Genomic DNA, 19396 nt, shown 5'->3' on the forward strand with positions numbered 1-19396 from the left:
GATGGCAGCATTCCCAATACTCATCACAGAAGTCACTGAAGTTAAGAGAGAAAAAGGAGGAAAATACAAGCAATTCAACATCCAGTCTTCATACCCATCCCCATACCCCAGGTAGCATGAGCACCCCAGCAGCCCAGTCCATAGGGAGAGAAGCCCACCTGTTCCAACAGATCATGCTGCTCAGACTGTGTGTCCATGTGAGCATGTGGGGAGCCGCCAGGCACTCCTCCATGGGCCTGATGCTGATCCGGTTCCCCCTGGCAGCCCAGGAGCCGCTGGTACAGCAGCTGCAGCTGGCAGCTGAGATGGGCACACTGTACTCGCAGCTGCTGTAGCTCAGGAGGCTCACCTGGAACAGCCAGAGGCTGCCGTTCCAGGGCACCACGGAAGCGTGTCAAGGCCAGCAGGACAGAATGCAGCTCCACCGAGTGAGCCACTCCCTGCTTGTTCATAGCGTCAATTTCCAAATCTCTCTGCACAATGATTGCTTCCTTTGCCCTCAGGACAGCTTCAAATTCCTGAATTCGGGAGGCCATCACCTCAACCTCAGCCTCCCTGAGGGTCACAATGCGTCCCAGTTCAGCCAGCTGCTGTGTGGCAGCCTCCTCTGCAGCTTGCAGGCGCTGCTGCAAAGCCTCCAGGGCCTGATTGTGCCCCTGTACCTGCTCAGCCAGCACCTGGCTCAAGACTTCCTTGGCTGAGCATGTAGCTTCAAGCTCAGCCTGCAGCGCCTGCCCACCTGGCCCCTTAGACTGGAGGCTAAGCAGCTCACTGTGAAGGCTGTCAGCTGCACAGTCACTGAGTTCATGTACCACAGGCCCCATGAGGGTCAACTCATGCTGCAGCTTCTCAATGACTTCGTGGAGCTGTTCGATTTCTTCTGTTTTGTCTTTCTGTAATCGCTCTTGGTTCTCTTGTAAATTTTCAATAATGGCTTTCAATTCTTCAACCTCAGAGCTTCTGCTGTACCCAACCTAAAGAGAAAGCACGTGTCAGAGAATGTTACTGATATTTTAACAAGAACTACTTTGAATCTGTAAATGGTAAGAGGAAAAGATGGATGTTTTAACAGTAATAATTTTCCATATCTGAGAACACAAAATGTCTTCTCATTTTGTGTCCTCTTCAAATTCTTTACCAGTGCTCTACAGTTTTCACTGTAGAGGTCATTCACTTCCATGATCAAACATATTCCTAGATATTTTAGTTTTTATACCTATTATGAATGGAACTACTTTTATGATTTTTTTCTTAGCAATCTTGTCATTAATATATAAAAAGCCACTAATGTTTGGGGTAAATATTATCAAAATACATCATATGCACATATGGAAATATCACAAGTCCCTTTGTGTAATACACACATACACACTCACGCTCATTAAAATTTTTCTTTTATTGACGTCAACTAGTCGTAAGGCAAATTCATTTTAACAAGTCTACTTCTTGTTCATAATCACCTCTCAACCATTCTCCCTCCTTCCCCTTCTCCTTCTAAAACTGATCTTATTCCATTTTCACACAAGTATATATTCTGTCTACATTGGTCTTCCTTCCCTATCTTCATTCATCTCCCCCCCCCCCCCCCCCACTCATGCTTACACCCTAAATAAGAAATGTCTCAACCTCTTGTTGTTTGGGGGTTTTTTTAACTGTATTTTTTTGTCTTTTCTTTTTTGGTACTGGGGATCGTTGTACTTGCTAGGCAAGCGCTTTGCCACTGAGCTACATCCCAGCCCCTCAACTTCTTAATATTCCTTTTTGTTAAAGTGAATGTTCATTGTTTATTTGGATTTCATCATGGCATCTTACACATGCATATACTATAAGCAGACCAATCTCTCTCTCTCTCTCTCTCTCACACACACACACCCCTATGTGTGTTTACATACATATTTATATTTTAGGTCTAACTTCTACGTATGAGGGAAAACACGTCCTTTGTTCTTCTGAATTTGCCTTACTTCATTTAATATAATTGTTTCTGGGTCCATCTATTTCCCTGCAAATTACATTTTTTTTTTGGGGGGGGGGGAGGGGGGGGGGGAGTCATGGGGCCTGAACTCTGGGCCTGGGTGCTGTCCCTCAGCTCTTCAGCTCAAGGCTGGTGCTCTATTACTTGAGCCACAGCACCACTTCTGGTTTTCTGGTGGTTAAATGGAGATAATAAGAGTCTCACGGACTTTCCTGCCCAGGCTGGCTTTGAACCGTGATCTTCAGATCTCAGCCTCCTGAGCAGCTAGGATTACAGGCATGAGCCACCAGTGCCCCGCTCATAATTTCATTCTTTTTATGGCTGAATAATATTTTTGTTGTGTATATAACACTTTTTTAAAATCACAGACCTGCTTTATGACCATGTGATACCACTACTGGCTATATAACTAAAGGAGAATAACTCAAGATACTAAAGAAATGCTTGAATACTTAAGTGTATTGCAGCCTTGTTCATAACAGCCAAATGGTGGAATCAACAACAGACTAATGGATATGGGTAAAGAGAATGAAGGTTAGGGTTCTCACACACACATACACACAATGGAAATTACAAAGTCATAAAAATGAAATTATGCCATTTGCAGAACTGATTATCAATGTTGCAATAAGGAGCAGAGCAGAGCTCAGGATAGGGTCATCAGCGCTCCACTCACAGGACTAAAAAGCTATCCTAAGCACACCCCCTGCAGCAATGTTCTGCAGGTGCAGCCCCTCTTCTGCTTTGGAAGAAAAGCTCCTGGATACCTAGTGATGCCAGCATTCACAGTCTGCACAACTGAAGTCTCCACAGCATCTTTTCTGTTTACCTTTAAACTGGCATTTTCCTCTTGAAGTTCCTGGATGCTGACCACAGCAGGATTGTTCTGTACCTCCAGTTTTAAGTTCAGATGTAGTATTTCTTCATTTTTACGTACTAAATCAGCCTTAATATTTTCTAGCTGTTTCTTTAAGTCCAAAACCTTTCATTAAAACAAAAGAAGTTTCAAAAATTATCTAATTACCTACTAATTAACTATCTAGCCAAATAATCTAACATAATTATTTTAATATATATTTTTTATTGTAAAGATACTGTATAGGGATAGGAAGGTGGCTCAGTGGTAGAGTGCTTGCCTCTTGCATGCATGAGGCCCTGGGTTCGATTCCTCAGCACCACATAAGCAAAAAGAAAAAAGCCAGAAGTGGAGCTGTGGCTCAAGTGGTAGAGCACTAGCCTTGAGCTGAAGAGCTCTGAGGGACAGCACCCAGGCCCAGAGTTCAGGCCCCATGACCAGAGCCACCCCCCCCCCCAAAAAAATACTGTATAGAAGGATTACAGTTACATGAGTAAGGTAATGAGTACATTTCCTATCAAACATTGTCACCCCCTCTAACTGATAATTATTAAAATAGCTCAGGAGATGGGCTGGGAAGGTGGCTCAGTGGTAGAGCGCTTGCCTTGAATGCCTGAGGCCCTGGGTTTGATTCCTCAGCACCACATAAGCAAAAAGAAAAAAAAGCCGGAAGTGGCGCTGTGGCTCAAGTGGTAGAGCGCTAGCCTTGAGCTGAAGAGCCTGAGGGATAGCGCTCAGGCCCAGAGTTCAGGCCCCACGACTGGACCCCCCCCCTCCCCAAAAAAAAAAAAAAGCTAAGGAGTAGTTATACTATGCACCATTATCAAATACTGATATTATAAAGAATATGCCTTAGGCCAGGCACTAGTGGCTGTATACTAGTGCTACTCAGGAAGCTGAGATCTGAGGATTGTGGTTTGAAGCCAACCTGAGCAGGAAAAGTCCATGAGATTTTCTCTAATTAACTAGTAGTAAGCTAGAAGTGGAGTTGTGGCTCAAGTGGTAGACCAACCACTAGCCTTGAGCTCGAAAGCTCAGGAACAATACTCAGACCTTGAGTTCAAGCACCAAAAAAAAAAAAAAGGAACATATCTTAGTCACAACCCTTCTACTTGTGTTTGGACATTTAGTCTTTTTTTTTTTTTAATGCCAATATTGGGGGTTTTTTTGTTGTTCAGCCCCACTTGAGCGACAGCTCCACTTGCAGCTTTTTGGTGGTTAACTGGAATGAGTCTTAGGGACTTTCCTTCCTAGGCTGGCTTCAAACTGTGATCCACAGATCTCATCCTCCTAGTAGCATGGATTACAGAAACAAATCATCAGTGTCAGGCTTAGATATCTAGTCTTCTATAAAGAAGTACCCAGGCCAGGCGTCAGTGGCTCATGCTTGTAATCGTAGCTACTCAGGAGGCTGAGATCTGAGGATCACGGTTCAAGCCAGCCTGGGCAGGAAAGTCTGTGAGACTCTTATCTCCAATAAACCTCCAGAAAACTGGAAGTGGTACTGTGGCTCAAGCGGTAGAGCGCTCGCCTTGCGCTGAAGAGCTGAGGGATAGCGCCCAAGCCCAGAGTTCAAGCCCCACGACCGACAAAAAAAAAAAAAAGTACCCAGGGCCATAAGAGGACAACACGGGGGTCCACACAGTCCAGGCTACTCACCTCAGTCTCACGCTGTAGGAGCTTTCTCTGTGTTGTTTCTAGCTGGACTTCTAAATCCTCAGGAGAGTGTTCCAAAGGTGGCAAGGGACACTTGCCTTCACTGAGTGTAGACTGTGACATAGACATTAGCAGAGAATCACTCATCTGCTGTCTCTTTAGTGCCTCTTTATCCTATTGAAGAGAGAAGTGGAAATGTATGAGACTAACACTTAGGGAATGAAGGACTTCAGGTTTCTGTCAAAGTATAAACCATGATCAATCCTGAGGCAGCGGGTCCCCCATACACACCGATGTTCACTCCCCTTTCTAGACAACACATGCTAGACAGAGCCCTCTGGGCTCTTGCTGAGACCCACGTGGTAAAGAGTCACAGGGCCTACCCATGACTCCAGTATGAGAAATTTCCCGTAACTGTTTAACAAAGTAAGAAAATATGCACCAGACTACAATTAAAATATTGAAAAGAAGTTAACAAAGTATGGCTGAAGCTACATCCATATGATAAATATTAACAACACTGAAAAAGTTCCCACAAAACAGCTAATATGGAGAAAATGTCATAAAATATTAGGTGGGGAATAAACAAATCGGCAAGTGCAGTTAAGTGATTCAACTTGAAGGAGGGGAAATGGTTTTTTTCTGTACCTCTATCTAGCACTTTACCTCCATGAATGTTTGCTGAGTGAATGAATGAGAAGGGTGAACAGCCCTAAGGCAAACCAGCTGGGAAACAGAGCAGGGTCCCTGCAGGTCAGGCTATACAGAGCATCAGGAGACAAGTGGGGAAGAGAAGGCACCAGTCAGATGCATGGAAGCAGCAGGATATATCTGAGTCAAACTACTGATTCTCAAATGAAATTTCTCCTTGGGCACTATTTTTGTTTTTTATTTCTTCTTTTCATTTTTGGTGGCAAGAAGTTTAAACTCAACTCAGGGTCTGTGCTTGTACTCCACAATTTGGGTCCCACCCTCAGCACCTCTTTTTTTGGAGAGGGAGTGTCAAAGCTTGAGCTCAAGAACCTCCAGCTCTCCCTTAACTTTATTGCTCACAATTGGCGCTCTACCACTTGAGTCACACTTCCAGTCTAGCATTTTGCTGATGATTTGAAAATATAGTCTCAGGCTTATTTGCCTAGTGGCTTTGAACCACTTTCCAAAAGGTCTCGGTGGTAAAGATTACAGGCATGAGCCACCAATATCTTGCTGTTTTAATTTTAGAATAGGGTCCTCAATTTTTTTTCTCCAGGGCTAGCGTGGACCGAGACCTCTTCTCCCCATCAATGCTTCTAGCAAAGCTGGGTAACAGGTACGCATCATCACGCTTGCTTCATAACTGAGATGGGATCTGGCTAACTTTTGCCCTAGGTTAGCCTTAAACCACAACTCTCCTTAAGTTCCACCTCCCAAGTGTCTAGCATGTTGTTTGACCTTACTTTTCAAGCCGCTTTTTAGCCTTCAGTGACAAAAATAAATGAAATGTCAAAAGTTCAATTCCTGAACTCAAAAAGCAGGTGCACCTGGAAGATGTAGTCCTGAAAAAGTAGGTGCTCTGGTCTAGAGCCACCAAGGACGTCTGCCAGGCCTTCCATCACTGGACCCTGCTGTGACTCAGTGGTCAGAGAGTACAGTCCACGCCCCTGGGCCATCCAACCCATCCTGTCCCCAGATGCCCGCTACACCCAATGAGGATGCACAATACTTTACTTGCAGTTCTTTCACAGTTTTTTTCTGCTTTTCTAGTTCTTCCTGGAGCTGGACCATTTGTCTTTGGGTGTTGGCATGTGTCGCCTCAAGGTATTTAATTTCTTCTTCCTGGGTCAGAAGTTGTCGATCTGCCAACTCTTTTTTTATGACCAATTCATTAAATCCATCTGATTTTTCTCGCAGTTTTTCTTGTAACAATTCAATCTAAGAATAAAAAATGTGTAAAAAATACAAGAGACCATTAAAAAGATACCTTCTTCCAAATAAAAAGTCCCAATATAACTGATAAGAGAAAACGAATACCGTTTCTTTAGATCAAGGTGCACTGAACCTAAAGAAAGACTAGCATACTTGTCCAGGCGGGCTTTGAACCATGATTCTCAGATCTCACCTCCTGAGTAGCTAGGCTTACAGGCATGAGCCACTGGTACCTGCATTTATTTCCATAAAGTTTTCATTTAATTGTTATTTAGGGTACAAACATGCTCAAGTTCACTATAGTTAATCAGCTAGGCCAGTCCCACTCTACCACAGAACCAAGATGGACGGAGTCTATACCTGCTCAGATTTCTCTTTGATCTTTAATTACAGTAAGGATTCATGTTCATGAAACAGCATTTAAGCGACTTGAGAAATAGTTACTGACCCAAGACTATATTCATGAAGCTTTCTACAGAATAAAGAAGAGTTATCTATGAGTTTATAATGTAGGAGAAAGTGTGGGTAATAAAAGAATCAAAGACTTTTGGAGGTTAAAAAAAAAAGACTAGGGCATGGTTAAAGACAGTCTTTTACTAAAGACACAAAAAGAGCAACCAAAAAAAAAAAAAAACATAAAATGAAAGTTATTCTGACAAAGGAACACAATAGTATTTCAAAACTTAAAAAAAAAAAAAAAAAGCTAACAGTGACCATAGCAACAATTTGGATGAAATAGAGAATTACAAAGAGTAGGGGGGAAAAAAATCTCAACCCAAAAAGCTAATACATGACTCTATTCTTTTTAATTTTATTGTCAAGGTGACATACAGAGGGGTTACAGTTACATAAGGTAGTGATTACACTTCTTGTCTAACTTGTTACCCTTCCCTCATTTTTCTCCCTCTTTTCCTCCTCCTCGTTGTTACATAGGTTCCCCCCACCCTTTATCCTTTGTCTCACCACTTTGTTATTCCCCTTCAATTCAGATGAACGTAATTTCAATACCCAGGGTACCAAAATCGAACACAACAGGGGATAAACCATAGGGGGAAAACACAAAAGAAAAAAAATTACAGTACATTGAGAACAACATCATATTAAATAAGCCAGACCCAAAGAAACATAGGTTCCATGTGCTCCCTTATTTGTAATAATTAGTATACAACTAGGATAATCTTAGCAGATAAACAGAATAGCTCAATAGCTATGTACATATGGCCATATAAGATGATACTAAGTGAAATGAATTTCAAGACATGGACACAAGAGGTTCTTCTTTGTTGTTCTCAACATGATTCCATTTCTTTTTTTTTTTTTTTTTTTTTTTTTTGGGGGGGTGGGGTCCAGTCATGGGGCCTGAACTCTGGGCCTGGGCGCTGTCCCTCAGCTCTTCAGCTCAAGGCTAGCGCTCTACCACTTGAGCCACAGCGCCACTTCCAGCTTTTTTCTTTTTTGCTTATGTGGTGCTGAGGAATCGAACCCAGGACCTCATGCATGCAAGGCAAGTGCTCTACCACTGAGCCACCTTCCCAGCCCACATGATTCCATTTCTATGTTGTTCAAATAATAAAATTACAAAGTACAACAGATTGGTGGCTGCTAGTTATTGGAAGGGATGTTGTGAAGAAAGGCAGTGGGAGACTTCACTATACCTTGCTGACACTGGCTTGTGCTCCTGGAGTCTAATTCTGCAGGATATGGCCATAGGGTACAAGTATCTCTCTGAGCCTTACGTGTGTGTGCGCATGCACGCGTGTGTACATATATGTACTCATTCACACACAGGTCCTGGAGATTGAACTCAGGGCCTGGATGCTGTCCCTGAGCTTTTTTGCTCAAGGTTAACGCTCCACTACTTGAGCCATAGCTCCACTTCTAATTTTCTGGTGGTTCACTAGAGATAAAGAGTCTCATGGACTTTATTTCCTGGACTGGCTTTGAACCATGACCCTCAGATCTCAGTCTCCTGAGAAGCTGGGATTATAGGCATGAGCCACTAGTGTCTGGCTCTGAGTCTTACTTCTTACAACGGTATGAAAATCTATCATTCCCCCCAAATGAGCTTAATTTAAAAAATGAATAAGAAAATCAACAGCTACCTCAGAAAAAAAGGTCACTGCACAGCAAAGAAATAAGATGGCACACAAGACCCAACCCACCATACAGGTAGCCCCATAGCAAGTAGCCCCTAAACATAGCCATCTACCTCCTCATCCAGCTGTGAGCATGGATGTATGTATATACACATATGTGTGTGTGTGTGTATATATATAAATATCTATATATATATAGAAGAAAAGAAATTGCATGCCTGTATTTGTGTGTATATATATGTGTGTATATGTGTAGGTGTATACATACACATAGGTATACACACACACACAGAAGGAAAAAAGGAAAGGAAAAAAAATAAAAAACACTGTAGAAACCAGGTGAGGTAGCTCAATCCTACAATTCTAGCTACTCGGGAAGCTGAGATTAGGCACAACAGTTTAAAGCCAGCCTGGGCATACAAGTTCTCAACATTCTGCCTCATTCAACAGCTGGGTACTGTGGTGAAGGACTGTTATGGGGGAAGCACAATGGTTGGGTATGGTGGCAAACTCTTGTCATCCTCAGCACAAGTAGAGAGACCGCAGCCCAGGGCAGCCTGAACATAAAGTAAGACTTTACCTTAAAAATAAGCAAGGAGGGCTGGGAAGGTGGCTCAGTGGTAGAGGGCTTGCCTTGCATGCTCGAGGCCCTGGGTTCGATTCCTTAGCACCACATAAGCAAAAAGAAAAAAGCTGGAAGTGGCGCTGTGGCTCAAGTGGTAGAGCGCTAGCCTTGAGCTGAAGAGCTGAGGGACAGTGCCCAGGCCCAGAGTTCAGGCCCCATGACCGGACCCCAAAAAAAAAAAAAATAATAAGCAAGGCAAAAAGAGACTGGCAGCCTAGCACTCAAGTGATAGAGCACCTATCTTTTCCAAGAACAAGGACCTGAGTTCGAGACCTAGTACCACCAGAAATATTTACTAAAAGCTATAGAAAGGCCAGGAGCTGGTGGCTCACGCCTGTAATCCTAGCTACTCAGGAGGCTGAGATCTGAGGATTCAGTTCAAAGCCATCCAAGAAAGGAAAGGGAAAGGAAAGTCCATGAGACTCTTATCTCCAATTAACCACCAGAAAACTGGAAGTGGGGCTGTGGCTCAAGTGGAACACTAGACTTCAGCTAAAAAGAGCTCGGAGACAGTGCCCAGGCCCTGAGTTTAAGCCCACAGCAACAACAAAAACAGCTGTAAAAAAGCCAGGGATCAGTGGCTCATACCTGTAATCCTAGCTACTTGAGAAGATATGAGGATTGTGGTTTGAGACCAGTCCAACAATAAACATCAATCTCAACCAATAGCTTGGCATGATGGTGCAGGCCTACCATACTAGCTGTGTGAGATGCTAAGATCAGAAGGACTGAAGTTTCAGGACAGCCTCAGTAGAAAGTCCAAAAGACTGAAAAGTCAAAAAGGAAAGAAAAACACCCACAAAACTATACACATTAGCTACTGCATAGACACAGCACACACTCTACCTGGCTATCAAGGTGATTTGGCAGCCGTGGCCGGGCTGACTGGCGGAGCTGCTCCTCCAGCCTCTGGATCTCCTGCTGGAACTCTTCACGCTCATGTTCACGCTCAACAGCCTGCTCCTGCAACAACGAGTGGTCACACATTAGAACTCCCATTGGAAAGCCTATAACAAACCTCAGAGCCAAGGAATATGGCCAGCATTATACACACGTCCACCCACCAGTAACAGCTTCTTCACCACCGTCATTTCGCAAAATGGGGTTAAGTAAAGAGGAATGGCCTCTTAGATTTAATGTGAAGGAAGCCTGGAGAAGAGAACATTTTGAAGCTTGTGGGCAAGAAGCTTCAGTAAGCACAGATGGCACTATACAGCGGTGTGTCCTCCTCCAAGGGAAGGCCACACACACACCCCAGATGCAAGACTAAAATTCAACTGCTAAAAACTTCTCCCATGATAGTAAGAGGGAACCCGAGATGACAGAATTCTCTCACAACCAGCTTATGAAATCAAATAAGACACAGTGCCAATCAGTGCACCATGGCACTTATCTTGAATGGCATATCATAGAAGCTTCTCGTGCCATCTTGAAACTTAGTGATGCAAATAAAATTTATTATCCAGAGGTCTTACGTCCATGAACTGCCGCTGGCTACGCAAATGCTTATCCAGGGCAAGTAACTGCTGCTTTAGAGTGGCCGCCTCCTCAGCCTGCTGGGCACAGCCCTGGTGCTGTGAGAGCTGGTCCTCCAACTCTGACTCCAAGATCTTCATCTGAGACAGCAGAGATGCCTGGTCCTTCTCCGACTGCTTCCTGGCCTCTGACTGCTCCCTGGTTAGAGATTCCATTTCCTTCTGTAGTGCTAAGAGTGCCAAGAAAACAAGTCAGGGCCCAGGAAATGTGTACACCCTCATGATGACAATATACAGAAGAGTGCCAGACTTTGATGGGCTGCTCGTTAGGACTCCAACTAGGCTGACAGAAGTTACCAGGAAAGAACAGTCACTACGTTTGGCCACCCTGGAGAGTACACCCAAGCAGGCCTGTAAAGCTACCAACCCTGACTTCTATCAGGCAGGCCCACCTGGATGCCTTTTGCATGGTATCACAGGGCTGTGATACTATAGGGGCTGGAACCAGCCTGTCTTTGTCTCCAGACCCACATCTCAATAGATACAAGGCTTTCTCAGACACCCTCTCAAAATAAAGACAAATGTGAAACATACCCATCACCCAGCTGCCTCAAGCAGGCTGACTGAGGGCCAGGTGCAAGCCCAGGCAAGAAGTCACACCCCACTTCAAAAATAACCCGGTGCAAAAAAGACTGGTGATGTGACTCAGGGATAAAGCACCTGTCTAGCAAGATAACAACAGGCTGTCATACCTGTCATCCTAACTACATACAAAGCTAAGATCTGAGGATTATGGTTCGAAGCCAGCTGGGGCAGAGAAGTCTATGAGATTCTTATCTCCAGTAAGAACTAAAAAAGCTGCCAGCACCAGTGGCTCACACCTATAATCCTACCTACTCAGGAGGCTGAGATCTGAGGACTGTGGTTCAAAGCTAGCCTGGGCAGAAAAGTCCCTGAGACTCTTATCTTCAATTAACCACCAGAAAACCAGAAATGGTGCTGTGACTCAAGTGGTAGAATGTCTTGAGCTGAAGAGCTCAGGGAAAGTGACTAGGCCCAGAGTCAAGCCCCACAACCAGAACAAAAAAAAAAAAAACACTAAAAAAGCTCGGTAACAGCACCTAGACACTGAGTTCAAGTCCCAGGACTGGCATTTAAAAAAAAGCTAAAATATTGTCTACAAATTTTCTTACATTTCACTAGTTTTCAAAAAGGCCAATCCTTTATGACAAATCAATACTATTAGCATAACATTCTCAAAAAACTTTCATGCAAAGAAATCAGCAATTACTGAAATGTAGCTTTAAACATGCAGTTATAACCATGTCATTCACAATCTTCAGTTCAGGAAAAGGGCCTGAACATGGCCACTCTTAACAGCACTATTAGTTCAAGGAGACAAACACAGGCTCCAGCTAAGCCCAGACACTAGAGGATAGAGGAGCACCCCCCTCCCTGTCCTCAGCCCCTTCCATGCAAGGTCATGGGACATAGTAGCCATGTAAGTGTATCAAAATCGGGGGGGGGGGGGGGGGTGGCTAGGAAGGTGGCTCAGTGGTAGAGCGCTTGCCTTGCATGCATGAGGCCCTGGGTTCGATTCCTCAGCACCACATAAGCAAAAAGAAAAAAGCCGGAAGTGGCGCTGTGGCTCAAGTGGTAGAGCGCTAGCCTTGAGCTGAAGAGCTGAGGGACAGTGCCCAGGCCCAGAGTTCAGGCCCCGTGACCGGACCCCAAAAAAAAAAAAGAAAGAAAGACAGAAAGAAAGAAAGAAAGAAAATCAGACAAGGCACAGAGCACAGGGTGGCCCAGTCCCTCCCCTGAAGACCTTCCAGAAGGCTCCACTGAGAAACTGGCCCAACAATCACCACCACTGATGTCAATTCTTACAAAACAGCCCACACAGGGCTTATAGTAAATACAGTGGTCATTAGAGAAATACTTATGTCTTGAAGCTTTAAAATGGTAAAACTTGGCCAATTTTTGTAAATGAATAGTAAAGATTGCAGTATCCAGCCAGGTGCTGGGGGCTCATGCCTGTAATCCTAGCTACTCAGGAACCTGGATCTGAGGATTGCAGTTTGAAGCCAGCCCAGGCAGGAAGGTCTATGAGACTCTTATCTCCAATTAATCACCTGAAAACTGGAAGCAGAGCTGAGGCCCAAGTGGTAATGTTAGCTTGAGCATTAAAAACTCAGGGACAGCACCCTGAGTTCAAACCCTATGACAAGAAAAAAAAAAAAAAAAAAGGATTACAGTATCCTTTTAACAGTTTAGCTCTCAAGTACATTTTAGTAAGTAATTTGTAAAATCTGATGCAAACATAGAGGACATCGTGCAGAAATCACATTTGTCTTTACAAACCTGAGTTCTTGTGGGCAGCAGAGGCAGGCATGCCTACAAAGGGGAAACACAGTGCATCACAGAGAGGGAAACAGAAGATGGGACCAACCATGGTAGGGACAGCAGCACTCAGGCAGCACTCGAACCCCACACAACCATGACACCACTGGGCTGCTCCCTTGTGGTTTCAGGGGTTGGTGCCGGCGGATCGTGTGCTCATTTCCAAGAAAACAAACAGGACAGATGGCATCTTCCTGAGGTTGACCACAACACATACTCCATAGTTAAAAGTAGGAGAAAGGAGGCAGAGCTACAGTTCCCCATGAATCCCAAGGTTCCTGGGAAATCAGTCCATGTTCACCAAACAGGGGGGGAAACCTACGGCCAGGGAAACTGAAGACACAGTGCTCACTGCTGGCCCCAGGAAGCTGGGCTTCCTGGGTGTGAACGTGAACAGACAGTACTAAAGCTTTAGAGGCCAGGGTGAGAGGAAGGCAGAGGAAATAAACTGCCAAAATGAAAGCCATCTAAGAAGACTCCAGAAAAGTGACAACAGCTTCACAGTGACAAAGCACAAAGAAGGGCAGCTCAAGATAGGAAGAGTTCCTGGAGATATTCCTACAGTGGCTGACCTAAGCCCAGCCTCTGCCGAGGACCTGCAGATCAGTTCTACATAGAAGCCCAGGCCCTACAGAGCAGAACTACAGGGCAGCACAGAAACCCAGCTGCAGCCCAATATGGTATCTAACTATCCACAGGCCCAACTTCTGTATCTGTCATGCCCACATTAATAAAACACAAGGTCTCCAGGAAGGACACCATGGCAGACTACTGGCTGGGGTGAGGGTTTTTGAAAGACCTAGCTAGCAGAAAATGATGAGTCTTCTGACCTCAGGGAAGAGCTAGGACTAGAATCTTGTATCACCTGTTATGTCTAATAAACGAAGAAGGAAGCAAGGGAACGGTCAAACACTCAGTCCTAAAAAGGCCCCACGCACAGAGCCTTGGGAGACAAGAAGACCTGGACAACGAAGGGAAGACACTTGGTTGACTGCACACATTCACACCTGAAGAAGGAAGTCCTGTTCAACACAGCAAGCAGAAAGGAGAGATGAGGCAGCACAGAGGAAGTCAGGAGTAAATCCAAAGGCTTTGAGAACAGGGACCAAGATTAAAAGGACCAAATAAGAAGCTCACCAATGACAATTTGAAAAAGTCATTGAAAGCTGAAGAAAGATGTTTGCCAATGAAAGTTTTATTTTGTTTGTATGTATGTATTTTGTACATATGTTTTTTGGCTGGTCCTCAGGCTTTAACTCAGGGCCTGGACACTGTCCCTGAAGATTTGGTTCTCAAGGCTAGCACTCTACCACTGAGCCATAGTTCCACTTCCAGCCTTTTTGGTGGTTAATTGGGGAAGAGACTCTCAGGGACTTTCCTGCCCAGACTGGCTTTGAACAATGATCCTCAAACCTCAGCCCCCTGAGAAGCTAAGATGATAGGTATAAGCCACCAGTGCCCAGCAAATGACAGTTTCAAAAAGTTACTACGACTGGAAGAGACTCTCAGCAAGTAGAGTAGCTCAGCAGTACCTGCCTAGCAAGTATTAAGGCCCTAAGTTCAAACCCCAGTACTGCCAAAAAAAAAAAAGAAAAAGAAAACTCATTAACACAGCATCCAGAAATGAAATTAATGTACTTTAGCCTGAAGATAAAGCAATAAAGAAGATACAAATGAAAAAGCCAGACATGACCAAGCAAATCTGACAATGGTGCGGAACTATTTCTAACACATTAGCATTAATCTGCAAATGCTTTACACTTATGTTTCAACCATTTCATTTTCAGTATTTATGACTTAAAAAAAAAAAAAAAAAACCACTAAAAATCTGGCTAGGTTGCCGGGTGCTGGTGGCTCACGCCTGTAATCCTAGCTACTCAGGAGGCTGAGATCTGAGGATCCCGGTTCAAAGCCAGCCTGGGCAAGAAAGACCGTGAGACTCCTATCTCCAATAAACCACCAGAAAACCGGAAGTGGCGCTGTAGCTCAAGTGGTAGAGCGCTCGGCTTGAGCTGAAGAGCTGAGGGACAGCGCCCAGGCCCAGAGTTCAAGCCCACGACCGACAAAAAAAAAAAAAATCTGGCTAGGCACAGTAACGTGTTGCAACGCTAATAACAGTACCTACGAGGCTGAGGCAGAAGGATCAAGTTCACAACCACCCTGGCCTGTCTATATGGCCAGATCTTGTCTCAAAATAAAAACAAGGGGCTGGGGACGGGGGGAGGATGGGAAGGGATGGGAAGGAGAAACAAAAGAGGAGGCTACAATGCTTGATAAGAAATGTACTCATTATCTTGCCCATGTAATTGTAACCCCTCTGTACAGTATTTTCACAATAAAAAAATAAATAAAAATTAAAAAAAAAAAACAAAAAAAAAACAAGGGGCTGGGAAGGTGGCTCAGTGGTAGAGCACTTGCCTTGCATGCCTGAGGCCCTGGGTTCGATTTCCCAGCACCACATAAGCAAAAACAAAAAAAGCCGGAATTGGCGCTGTGGCTCAAGTGGTAGAGCGCTAGCCTTGAGCTGAAGAGCTGAGGGACAGCACCCAGACCCAGAGTTCAGGCCCCATGACTAGACCCCCAAAAAATAAAAATAAAAATAAAAAAAAAACCATCAACAACAACAACAACAACAAAAAACAACCTGAAAATATATTATCATTGGATCTTAGGGGCCCTCCAAAGCTCCTGTGTTGAAGAGCTGGCCCCTGCAATGTAGTCGCGTTTAGAGTGGGGATCTTAGGGGCTGGTAAGATCACGAGGCTCTGACCTCATCAACACATTCACAGCTCAATAGATTAATAGGTTGGGGGAGGAGCTCTGTTTGAAAAGCTGGAGAGGCTGGGAAGGAGGCTCAGCGGTAGAGTGCTTGCCTAGCATGCATGAGGCCCTGGGTTCAATTCCTTGGTACCACATAAAACAAAACAAAATATAATTTTTCAAGTGAGTGAGTGAGCTTCCTCAGCTCCTTATCCACCAAGAAGTGAGCAGCTCTCCTCTGCCACACAGTCCAGGCGTGGTGCACTGCCTGACCACAGCAAGTTAGCAAGTAACCTAACCATGAAACCTCTGAAGCCAGAGCCAAAATAAACCTTTCCTTCTTCAAGTTGTTTTTCTCACACAGGAGACACACATTTACAGTACAATTTTAAGAAGCTCATCTTTTTTTTTTTAGTCGGTCATGGGGCTTGAAATCTGGGCCTGGGAGCTGTCCCTCAGCAATTCAGCTCAAGGCAAGTGTTCTGCCACTTGAGCTACAGCACCACTTCCGGTTTTCTGGTAGTTTATTGGAGATAGGAGTCTCATGGTCTTTCCTGCCCGGGCTGGCTTTGAACCACGATCCTCATATCTCAGCTTCCTGAGTAGCTAGGGTTCAACACTTTTTTGGGGGAGGGAAGGTTGGTCATGGGGCAACTCTGGGCCTGGGCGCTGTCCCTCAGCTCTTCAGCTCAAGGCGAGCACTCTACCTTGAGCCACAGCACCACTTCCAGCTTTTTTTCTGCTTATGGTGATGCTGAGGAGTGGAACCCAGGGCCTCATGCATGCGAGGCAAGCATTCTACCTCTGAGCCACCTTCCCATCCATCCCGGTTCACTGTTCCAGAGGATTCAAAAGCAATAACCAGTCAAGAGGATCATCTTCCTCCAGACCACTGTGTAGCAACTGAAGTTGCATCCTGCCAGTCACTTTCAAACAAGCCCGGCTCCTTGCTTTCCATGTCTTCACGCCTGTAACTAGCAAGCTTCTGTGTGAGTTTGGACCCCACCCTCACCTCTACATCCACATTCCTTACCAGCCTCCCTTGCCTCTGCCTCAGCAGCCAAGGCTTCCTTCTGGCTCCACAGGGTGGCCTTCTCCTGTCTGAGAGCAGCCAGATCCTGGGCTGCCTGCTCCAGCTGCTGTCGTAGGCTTTCAAGCTCCAGGACTAGCTGCTGCTCCAGCTCCTCCTTTTGACCAAGTGCCTCCTGAAGATCAGCTTTCTCCACCTTGAACCCTTCAAGGAGGCCTGAGGAAGAGACAGTGTTCAGGCAAGGTGTTGAAATTCACCTGGAGGGTGAGAGCCCACCAGAAGCCCTATGAGTGCTAGGAAACCACAGGCAACACTCCTGGCCAGCAGTCACAGGCTGTCTTCCGTGGAGGTGGGGCTATGGAGAAGCCCACACCCCAGGAAAGGGTTACACACCAGCGACCCCTATGTTAAGACAGTGTGCAAAGAAACCTCCGTCCCAGGAAGGCTATGGGACGAACACTGAGTGTCAAGGGCATTCCTTGTCTTCAACCCAAAAAGAAGAGGTCAGTGCCAAGAGATGGTGGCCACTCCAGGGCTGTCTGTGGCCCTTAAATGGCCCTGCCAGTAACCTAGGGCACCCAAGCCATCAATGCTTCCCCAAGTACAATTTTCATTAAGGGATGTCAGCGGGCCACACACAGCTGTAGTTTATTCATATACTTTGCTTCTCACGCTTCCTGTAGGAGAGCGGAATCCCTGATGATGAAGTACACAGCTTACTTTGAGCTGTGTGCAGCTCCAGCACCAGCTCGGCCTTGGCAGCGCTCTCCTCTTGCAAGCGTTCCAGCATCTCCTGCTGCTTCTGCACAAGCTGTGCAGTCTCCTCGGTCTTGTGGAGAAATTCTTTTTCAAAATGAGAATGTATCTGACGTGCTTCTTCTAACTGTTAAAACATTTCAGATTGTTTTGAGAAGCAAGAGTGATAAAAGGAGTAAGATTGGTTAGAATACATTGCAAACGTTGAAATGCAACAATGAAATCCTTCCCTCACCCCCGTATAACAAAAGGTTAAAAAAAAATAAGCACACACTTTTGAGAATCAGAACTGCAAATTAGAAATAAGCATAGAAAAATAAGAGAGGCCAGGCACTGGCCTGTAATTCTAGCTATTCAGGAGGCTGAGATCTGAGGATCACACTTCAAAGCCAGCTCAGGTAGGAAAGGCCATGAGATGCTGATCTCCAATAAACCACCAGAAAACTGGAAGTGTGGCTCAAATGGTAGAGGGCTCTCCTTGAGGTGAAGAGCTCAGGGACAGCACCCAGGCCCAGAGTTCAAGCCCCATGACGAGAAAGTGAGAGAGAGAGAGAGAGAGAGAGAGAGAGAGAGAGAGAGAGAGAGAAATTACCAGGTACTACCAGGCGCCAGTCCCACCACCACTAGCAAAACAGTAGATGGTATATGTCACCAGGGCCGTCCTACTTCCCCCAGAGCTGAGGGGGCCTTCCTAGACCTCCTTTACTTCCCAGAGCCCAGCTCCGCCCGCCCTAGCCCTTCTGCCTCCCTCTCTGGCACTTTCAGGCCATCTACAGGGTGAGGGACGCAGATGGGCTTTTGAACTCAAAATACACACTCCTCTACTCCTAGAGTAAAGCACCAAGCCAAGCTTCCCTTGGCTCCCCACTAGTTAGCTCAAAATTCTGGCCTTTCCTGGGCTCAAGGTATGTACTGGTCTCTAAGAATATCATTGCTTCTTTCCTGAAAATGTTTCAGAGGACAACTCTTATGCATCTATTGCCTCTCCCAAAACTGGCCACCTCCTCCAGCTTCTATCCTCTTGAACACCCATCTCTATCTGCAGTCAAGGGCCACATAACCACCAGCAAACACAACCTGGCTGGGAGGCCTGTCTGACCCTGACCTCAGTCACAGCCGCTACCACATAGCTCTTGTACTTCCCCCAAGGCTCTGCTGCCTTGATAGGGAGGCTCCACCTTCAGCACCTCCCCATGTTACTTCCCTTCCCCCCCCACCCCCAGCGTGGGGGAAGGTTTTTAATAAGTCGTATAGACACACATGGCAGCCCCAAGGCACTTGCTTAACATCTGCACCATGGGGTATGGTCCTGCAGAAAAAGCTCATAGGAATGAGTTCCATTTAGACCCATCTAGAGACATGGAAAGCACCCGACTACAGGTCAAAGGCTGGACAGGACGCTCATGGGGAGAATGGGGCAGGCAGGCGGGAAGCCCCAAGAAGTATTCTATGTCTTAACACTAAGGGTAGAAAAATTACTTAACACCAATGCTTAACAGAGAAATGCTTATGTTTTAACTGGAATAACTTAGAAAAAGAATCACTTATTGTTTTCCACATACTCTTATTTCATTCCTACTATAATTGCCTTAAAGGTTCTGAGAGTTAACAAAATGAATTCTTCTTAGTGCTAATCTCTAAATATGAAAACACTGAGTGGAACTGCAATACTGCATGATGTAAAAGAAGTGGTCTGAGATTCTATTTGCCATTCACAGAAAGTTTCCCAGAGAGTAGGAAAGAAAAGACTGGAAGAGAACATGTATGAGAACACAGTTGATAATTCACATGAATAAAAGTCAAGGCCTGAGGTGGTGACTCAAGTGGTAAAGAACCTGTCTTATAACTGTGAGATTCTGAAT

At 45.2% G+C, this 19396-nt stretch overlaps 1 protein-coding gene across 4 annotated transcripts in view; it reads right to left on the reverse strand.

Annotated features, from left to right (window-relative positions):
• Pcnt (pericentrin) overlaps positions 1-19396 on the reverse strand; it is a 101955-nt gene that overhangs the window by 36608 nt on the left and 45951 nt on the right. For all 4 annotated transcript variants that reach the window (XR_006149893.1, XM_042695292.1, XM_042695291.1 and 1 more), the window contains 8 exons: positions 17499-17661; positions 16782-16994; positions 10589-10818; positions 9960-10076; positions 6195-6398; positions 4491-4661; positions 2805-2957; positions 159-974 (listed from right to left, as the gene is read on the reverse strand). Coding sequence is in view for 3 of the 4 variants with exons in the window: in XM_042695292.1 (XP_042551226.1) it covers positions 159-974; positions 2805-2957; positions 4491-4661; positions 6195-6398; positions 9960-10076; positions 10589-10818; positions 16782-16994; positions 17499-17661 (2067 nt within the window). In the remaining variant the exon portion in view is untranslated. The remainder of the gene's footprint in view (positions 1-158; positions 975-2804; positions 2958-4490; positions 4662-6194; positions 6399-9959; positions 10077-10588; positions 10819-16781; positions 16995-17498; positions 17662-19396) is intronic.

The sequence above is a fragment of the Dipodomys spectabilis genome, unplaced genomic scaffold (assembly GCF_019054845.1).
Source record: "Dipodomys spectabilis isolate Male_0828 unplaced genomic scaffold, ASM1905484v1 ptg000184l, whole genome shotgun sequence".
Taxonomy (NCBI): domain Eukaryota; kingdom Metazoa; phylum Chordata; class Mammalia; order Rodentia; family Heteromyidae; genus Dipodomys; species Dipodomys spectabilis.